General features: G+C 39.2%; 1 protein-coding gene across 1 annotated transcript; it reads right to left on the bottom strand.

Annotated features, from left to right (window-relative positions):
• Positions 1-1,521: 1,521 nt before the first annotated feature.
• On the bottom strand, positions 1,522-8,487 carry nr4a1 (nuclear receptor subfamily 4, group A, member 1). Its single transcript, XM_008414450.1, has 7 exons — positions 8,379-8,487; positions 6,145-6,919; positions 5,356-5,485; positions 4,253-4,416; positions 3,961-4,163; positions 3,670-3,848; positions 1,522-2,410 (listed from the first exon to the last, which is right to left on the bottom strand). Exons 2-7 carry the CDS (start codon positions 6,907-6,909, stop codon positions 2,154-2,156), a joined length of 1,698 nt encoding a protein of 565 aa, XP_008412672.1. The 5' UTR covers positions 6,910-6,919; positions 8,379-8,487; the 3' UTR covers positions 1,522-2,153.
• Between the last annotated feature and the right edge of the window lie 473 nt (positions 8,488-8,960).

Below are 8,960 nucleotides of genomic sequence, written 5' to 3'. Positions count from 1 at the left end.
GAAGTGGCTGGGGAGAGGGAAGTCTGGGCCTCCCTTCTGAAGCTGCTGCCCCCGCAACCCGACCCCAGATAAGCGGAAGAAAATGGATGGATGGATGGATGGCTAAATTGCGGGTTTGAATATTGCAATACTTTCCTATAACAAAATAGACCTGCAGAAAGAAATTACTAATAAAATATCTTACATATGCATAGTTGTATGCTCTATGTAGAGATTCTCCTTAGCTTTGATTGTATATCTCACAATTTTGTAATTTATCATTGTTTATTAAACTTTGAAAGCTGAGAAAGCTTTGTTAATATTCTGTCCTAAAATACGGTTGGATGTCCCCTTTTTTTTTTTGAGCACCTGCCCCTTTAGTGGTCTCTGCACGGCCCTGCCGTATAAACATACATAGATATATGTATGTTTTCCAGCCGAGGATTTCTAGCTTCAGAGAGATTCAGCAGCTGAGATTGAGTCCAAAATCCGATGTGAGATTCATCTGTGCTGTAGTGAATCCGTCTCTCTTTATAGATATCTCCCTCTTCTTCCTCACATCGTGTCTTTAAGAAACTTTCAAAACAAAAACGGAAGATTTGGGATGTATCTTACTAGTGAAAGAATTACATATAAATAATAGTCTTTACCACCTGTGTAAACTTTGCTGGTGAATGTTATAACACATAATATATGTTACATTGTTTCATTTCTAATGTAGTCTCTTGTGTCAGATAATCTAAGTCAATGTTAGAGAATAATAAATTTTTTTAGATTTACGGAATCTCAATTATCCTTCATAGCGGGGCTGTACCCCGTATTACACCAAGCACTGTAGCTAATATTAGCTGGTATCTCGCCGGTGGACATAAATACAGTAAAGTAATAGTCTAATTACAAAATATACACTATAATATGTCCATCTTACTTGTGAAATGCTGTTTGTCGAGCCCTCACATCAATAGTTCATCGATCAGAACAACAATATCCCTCAGTGCTGAGGAATCTTCTGCTGTTTTGATTGAGCAAAGTAGGAGGGACAACCGCTCCAAGATGGCCGCCGTATTTGTGGGGTTTACTCTTATATTATGTCCATGGTTTTGAGTCATCATTCTCTTCAAGGACCTTGCTACTACAACCACTGAGAGGTGTGCATTTTTGTGGTGCCACACATTTTCTTATAAAATAATTGTGCAACGTAATGATGGAGCAGTCTGGGTTATTTGAGACAAGACATTGAGGTCCATTGCTTTCTAAAAGGAGACCAGTACATAACTGGGAGGGGGTGCACTGAGATTGTCCACTGGGAGCTAAAAGAGGAGTCTGTACATGACCAGGTTTACAAGCTGTGAGCACAATCCGACGGTCTGCTTTGGCAAAAACTCACATCTTCAAACCTTATGATATGTAGTGAAGAAGACAATTTAATGTAAGATATGATATTTTGCATTTATTTCAATTTTAGCAATGAAGTTTCACAGTTACATGTAAAAAAAACAAAAAAAACAAGCCCACAACAAAATCTCTCTGTATACTGGAACATTATTTATGTCAAATCAGCTGCGTGTTTAATACAGATTCAAAAACACAAAGAAAACCAGTGTGTAAGACTGTATTTTAAAAAAAATACACAGTATATTAGCTGCTCAATGCTGATTCATGATACATGAATAGTTTTGTAAATTTCAGCTACAAAAAACATCACCAAAACATTGTGGTGGCATTAAATATAAAGTGTAATCGAGCTTTAGGAGACTTCTTTTTCAAATGTTGAGAATTATGAAGTCTGTCTGGATCACAAGTTGGTTTTGTAAAATAATTTGAATGTTTAAACAGAAGTTTAGTAACTATTTCCAAGCTTCAGACCTTCTGCTGCATAGAGAATGTTTGTGCTCACATTATAGATGACTGGACATGTTTGCTGCTCTTGTCTCATTCAGAAGAGGCTCCATTCATGGGTGTAAACAGTCACCGTTTGGTCTGAATGGACCTTTCTAATTCCACCTTCAATCTACAGCTTTCTAAAACCAAGATGCCCATATTGTACTGGATCCAGATCCTACGTATACAAGCACTAAGAAGTAGCACCAAACTGTAGCACCTCTTCGTTTCTTGCCATTTCACCTGAAGAGTGTGAACAAGATGAAGAAGTCTGTTTTTTCCCCAAAAACATTTTAAAACAATAGCGTGTCCATGAAGATCTTTTCCACAATCGGAGGTTGGGGAACGAGGTCTGACAGTTTCAGGTAGAAGATACGCTGACGGCCTTGCGTGCTCAAAGTCCTGAGGTCAGGCAGCTTCCCAAGAAGTCGGGACAAGTAATTAGGCGGCAAGGACTCTGAGCCGCAGCCAGACATGTGGCTTTTAAGGCAGCTGATGAGCTGGTTCTGAAAATCCTCCACACGTTTGGGCTCCTTCAGACCATAACGATCTGCAATTAGAAACAGAGAATAAACATGCTGAGATTCGTCTTTCTCACTTTTACAAACACAACATAACAGCACAATTTCTAGCGACTTTTGAGAATATCTAAAACCCTTGAACTTTTTCACATTTTGTCATGCTACAGCCACCAACTTCAGTATATTTAAATAGGAGTTTAGGTGGTTAGATGACCATCAACAGGAGATTGTGCAACACTTCTGTTCTGATGCTTGGCATCCACATATGCATCCGAACCTAATCAGAGTTCATTTCAACCAAACCAAGACCCAAGTTTGTAGATGGACTTGAGTTTTTGGTCCTCATTGGAGTTTGATTGTGCATTCCCTGAACAAACCAGTATGTTTAGGGCTAATGTCCTGTTTGAAGGTGAACCTTCACCCTTTAAGTCTTTGACAGCCTCTAACAGGTATTTTTCAGAGTTGTCATATATTAAGCTCCAGCTATTCATAATGTCTTGATTTCATTGTCAACCACAACACCACATTTCACCGTGGGATGGACTGTCATGGTCACGATGAAGTGCTGCGTAATTTTTCCACTCCACACAGTTAACTTGTAAGACCAGAACAATTTCTTCAACGTGTTTAATGTGACTTGTTATGGCTTATTTTTAAAAACCACCATCGGCCTGTTGACTGCTTCTCTGATTGATGCAATTCTTCATCAAATTGTTAGTGTATATAGAAACCTTGAACTGGAAGGCTTGCAGTTGTCCGTACTCTACAATGTTTTATAACCAAACCCTACTTTAAACATCTCCACACCTTCCTTTACTTGTCTGCTGTGTGTTTTGGTATATGTGAAAATATTTGTCCTCTTTTGTTCTCCGACAAACTCCAAAACTGTATTTACGAGGTGAGGTTGGTAAATGTTGATGGATGTAAAAATGTAGAAAATATTGCGTGATGTTTCTTCCGCTTTACAACAACATAAAATCCCACAAAAATTGGTGACTGTAACCTGATAAAGTGCACAAAAGGTTCAGTGAGTGTGTGAACTTTGGCAAGACACTGTGTTGCACAGCTAATTGAGTCTACATGTCACCCTTCACTCTGACAGGCTGTGACATATGACATTTTGTCATAAAGGAGCTTGTGTTACTCTTCCCTACACACCTGTTCTTCCAAGTCTTATGTTGCATGAATACAATAAAACCTAAAGGAGATTTGCTGTGTGTATTCTTGCCTCGGCTCTCAAGGCGCAGTGGTATTTAAACTGAAATGGAGATCTGGATATTTATCTTACCAGTGATTATGACCAAGGCTGTGAGGCAGGCGAAGGACTCCTCGTCTAACTTCATGCAGTGAAGACTTTGAGAAAACTCCAGGATGGAGTCTATCCATTCCCCGAAGCTTCGAACACACTGCGTCTTGTGAAGTATGGTGCCGTCACAGAAGATGAGTTCACCTGATTCAGGGTTTGACCTTCAAAACGATAAAAAACACCAAAGTTTAGCTTGGAGTCTTTCTTTTAATGTTTTAAAGTAAACTTAATGTCTAAATGTTCCAAACACAAATGATCGGAAGTTGTAGTTACCGATGAGCAAGACGCAGAATGAAGAGTTCAATGAAAGCACATTCCAGCAGAAGTTCCTGATCCTCAAGACAGAAGTTGGAGAAACCAGGGATGTCCTTCGCCCATTTCCTGATGGCCTCGAAAGACGCTGTGAGGAGGTCGTAAAAGTGCTTGACGTTACTGACGTCTTCCTTCTGGTCCGTGCTGAATTTCTGCTCAACATACTAAAAGAGAAATACAAAAAAACAAATGTTAGGTCACAGGCTTCAGTCAAACTGCAACTCAAAAATGTGGAAAGACTGTATTTATTCACCTTAGAGTAATTAAGAGCGCCGATGCTGGGGTTTGACTCCGTTTGGGCCCGAACTAGGGAAGCAATCATGCTTACTGGGGATACTGGTGCAGGCGTGTCCTGAACCACTTTAGGCTTTGAAGGTAGACGACCTCTGCGACCTTTCAGGCTGTCTGTTCTCACAACTGTAAGGAAGAAAAACCACTCAAGTTCAATTTGTTTCTACAGTTACAAAGCTGACAGCATGCAAAATAAAGTTTTTGTTATGCTTTAGGGTAACTACTTAAAATTATGGCACTTGAGGACACACTAAAAGTTAACATGCTTTAAAATAAAGGTTGAAAAACACTTAAGATTTTTGAAAGGCTTTTTTTATGTGACATACAGTGACAGTATTGTCAAAAGTGGCAAAATATCCCTGAAATCTAATTTGAGGAATTAAAATAAGCAAAATATCTTTAAATATTTAAATGCATGATGCAAATGCACTAAACAAATCTCTTAATTACATAAAGTTTTTGCTTTAATGCAGCAAAGAGTGATTTATTTCAGCAGAGAATGAGTCAGAATTAAATCAAACTGCTACAGGGTTTCAACTTATAACCAGTTAATTTGGACATAATAAGACACCACAGCAGATTCCCAAGTAAAATACTATTAACACTGCAAAAGCACAAAATCTTACCAAGTCTTTTGGTCTAATTTCTAGTGTAAATATAGCAGTAGTAGTTGAACTATAAAAAGTTATAGTAAGAACAAGTTTTTAGCAAGAAATAAGAGCTTGTTTTAAGTCAGGAATCAGGAATATTTCACTTATCATAAGAAATGAAGTGCCAGTGGAACTAGTCCTTTCTTATAATATTAAGGTGTTATTTACTATTTGTAAGTTAGTTTTGTCAGTGAAGTTGCATGTTTATCTTGGTAATTAGTAGCAGAATAATAAATTTAAGCCTTCAGAGTGAGCACCGATGTTTTTAAAGAACAGGAAGAAACTCATGGTAGAGTTAGGAGAACTCCGACGCTTTCACGGTAAAACAAAGAGGAAATCTTCAACATCTGGCAGCTGTTTCCTCTTCAGAGAAATAGTAAATAATTTATCTGCAGTCATGTCCGGGTTGACTCACCTTCCTTCACCATCCCCACAGCCAGGCACTTCTGGAAGCGGCAGAACTGGCACCGATTACGCCTCCTCTTGTCCACAGGACAGTCTTTGTTGGCATTGCAAACGTATCTGGAGTTTTTCTGCACTGTTCGCTGCAAAACAAGACACATAAAGCTATTATAGTTAACTAAAACCAACAAAAACTGAAAAAAATGGAAATGGTAATTAATGAGGAAGAATTACAACTACATGAACTATAGAACTAACTAAAACATAGTGAAGACATATATAATATCCTTCATTTTTGTGTTTATTAATATATTTTTGATCCTTTTGAGCTGTTGTGAAATAGTTTTTTATTCCCCACACAAAGAGTTTAAATTGGTAAATTACGGCGCTCCAGAATCCACTGGGCGGAACTGATGCTTGTCCGCAAAATGGCGACTAAAAAAGTCAGTTGGTTGTTCAACAACAGTTGAATGAATTTTGTTTGAAAATGGTCTCTTCTGTTGAATAATCATTACCCAATTCATGCACACATAATCAGAACATTTTGAAATTTTTAATCCTGCAGCTAAAAATTAACCAAGGTATGAAAAACCTGAAACTAATTAATAATAAGTCAAAGTAGCATAAAGCTTGCAAAACGATCTAAAAACTGAGTTAAACAAACAAAAAGTCACAACAATAAACTATAATGAAAAACCCAGAACTATTATAACCCTGGTGTGAACTTCACCAACTTCACAACGGCACAGAAATGTTTTTTCTTTATAAGGACAGTTTCTACATATATTTATCAGCCGTTTACCTTGAAAAAGCCTTTACATCCCTCACAGGTGCGCACGCCATAGTGCTGACAGGAAGCATGGTCTCCACACACAGCGCAGTCGCCCTCATTTCCACGCTTCAGTTTGGGCGACAAACTGGCGTCCAGCTGCTCGGTGCCATGAAGGCCGAACCCCGGCTCCCTCACCGCAGTCGGGAAGCTCAGTCCGGATTGGAGAGGGTGAGCCAAAGCATAAAGTTCCTGCTCTTGCAAAAGCGACGTCCCAAAATGAGGCACGTCCTCCACGGGCCCGAATGGAAATAAAGTGGATGCGTTTGGTCCTGAGATGTCCTTGGCCATCCAACATTCAGGACTGGCCGAATAAGTCCCAAAAACTGAATCCCAGTTGGAGGCCGGCTGGCTCTGAAATCCGGGCGTCGAAGGGGACGAAGCTGCGGCAGGGCTGCCGTAATAATCCGACCCACTGGGGGACATGGCCTCCCCTGGATAGTTCAGCATAAGCGGCCCTGGGTAGCAGCCGTAGATTTGTAGATCCTCCATGTTGTACTGTCCCTCCTGGTGCGAGGGAGACGTGACTGCTGGGGCTGTAGTGAACTGGCAGGAGTAGGCTTCGTAGTCCTCGGCGGGCGCACGAAGCACCTGAGCGGCACTCGGCAGGGAAGAGGCGGAAAGGTGCTGCGGGCTGCCCATGTCCAGCCAAGACGTGATGTCTGTGCCCTGAGATTCCAAGCTGCTCATGCTGTTCTCATAGAGCTGAGATCCATGCTGGGGATGTATGCAAGTCATGGCTGAAAAACTGTAAAACATTTTAAAAACTGTTAATGAAGTAAAAAATATTCAGCCCTTAAATTTAGGGCTGGGAAATAGATCGATAACAGTCAGATCAGGTGATCAATATCAATAGATAATACCGCTGACAGAATATTCACCAAATTACAGAACCGCACAGCATTCTGGGGAAAGTAGGCAGAGGAAAGACCTCTCACAGCCAGCTAAGCTTGGTAGCATCAACTCACTYACTCTTTGGTTACCTAGCAACAACTTACTGAGTAACTTGCGCAGCAGCAGTTTAAGGTTTGGCAGCATTTCAGATATTTAAAACAAAAAAACCTAATCAATAATAATGATCCAAGATCTCATGTACAAGAGAAACTTCTTTTGATAAAGCAAACAAACAAAAAATTACAAACGTCAAATTAAGTATTTAAGATATTTGACTCAAATAAGCTACACTGCAAGAACACAAAATCTTACTAAGTATTTAAGTGTAAGATATTTGCACCAGTTTCTAGTGCACATGTCTTACAAGTAATGTTTTAGCAAGATTTAAGAGCCAATTGTTTTAAGTAAATACTTTCTTAATATTGATGATAAAGTGCTAGTCCCACTGGCAGATTATTTTACTGATAAAAGAAAAATATTTTGTTATAAGTTAAATAATCTGTCATTGTCATTTCCCCAATTAAAGACAGGTAATTTTTTAGAATTATAAATTATAATTAAGTATTATAAATATAATGCAAAATAATTATAGTCTAACTCTTTAAAGCTGGTAGAGACATAAAACAACAGACTTCCCAGTGTACTAAACAGCTGGTATGAGGTATTGACTATAATCAATTGACTAAAACATTTTGAAAACTAATCTATAAAATTATGCATTGTCTCAACAAAAATAATCTTAAATTTGCAGTAGCACATGAGAAAATCTTCATAAATACTGAAATAATATATTTTTCAAATTTGTGCCAAATATTTTTTTTCAACTTCTCAGAGTTTACACACACGAACTCAAGTTAACACAGTAATCAGAGGGAAACTTTATGCCAAATATAACTTTAAACTCATTCAATAATCTTCCTTCTTATGTGCTAATACAGCTAATTTATTAAACTAAACACATTGTCTGCTTTGTGACCCCCTGAGTTTGTTGGCATCTATAGATTACAAAGTTTAGAGCTGCTCACAATAGCACTTATTACTTCGTAGTAAATTTAGAAACCGCTCCAAAGTGCAGCGAGATTGCGTTTAAAGACTGAGCCAACACATGAACACGCCAGGTTTGCTCAATACAAACTTTATTCTATGAATAATTAACGCAAACGAAACAATATATATCTCAATAAAACTCTAAAATAAAGCTGCTTTCCGTCCTGAGTTGACAGAACCCGCCGAAACAAAACAGAAAGAAAAGCTTATTCCCTACGTGTGAATATATATATATTTTTTATTACAAATTTGAAGCATTTTCTTACCTGTCTGAGGGTTCAAAACCGTCTACAAGCGACCATGTGTCATCTCCAGCGTCTCCCAGCTGAGCGGCAGTCCCTGCGCCCCGCTCCGCGCTGCGCTCTTATACTTTAGTTCAATGTCTCCATGACGCCACTGAGAGGTTTCCACGCGAGTGTGCGCGGTGGGCGGGGAGGTTTCCAACCCGCAGCCAATCACGAGAGCCCGCTCAACAGAATAGCTGTCTGATGACGCACTACGGGATTCCGTTGACGCGCATTCAGTGAAGAACCGCAGCATTGTCCTCCAGAGTGAGACCCAGACAGATACAGCCCACTAAATCTGAATTAAAGCGTTTCCCGCAGCAGGTAGATCCTGGCAGCCGCAACACACCGAGCTAAACTTTACTTTTTCTTTCATTGTGTTATGTTGTTGTACGGCCTGAATAGGAAACAGAAGAGAGACAAAATGATTGCATCATTTAGAAACAGGAAGTAGGCTACTCGGTATTTTTAGGCTGTTCTTAGAGGGTTTTCAAAAAAGGATGTGCATGAGCTCAAATCCAAAATATTTCCAATTCTCTGTGGTTAGAAATAGCTATATCACTG

The sequence above is a fragment of the Poecilia reticulata genome, linkage group LG7 (assembly GCF_000633615.1).
Source record: "Poecilia reticulata strain Guanapo linkage group LG7, Guppy_female_1.0+MT, whole genome shotgun sequence".
Taxonomy (NCBI): domain Eukaryota; kingdom Metazoa; phylum Chordata; class Actinopteri; order Cyprinodontiformes; family Poeciliidae; genus Poecilia; species Poecilia reticulata.
This window is presented reverse-complemented; position numbering and strand designations above follow the sequence as displayed.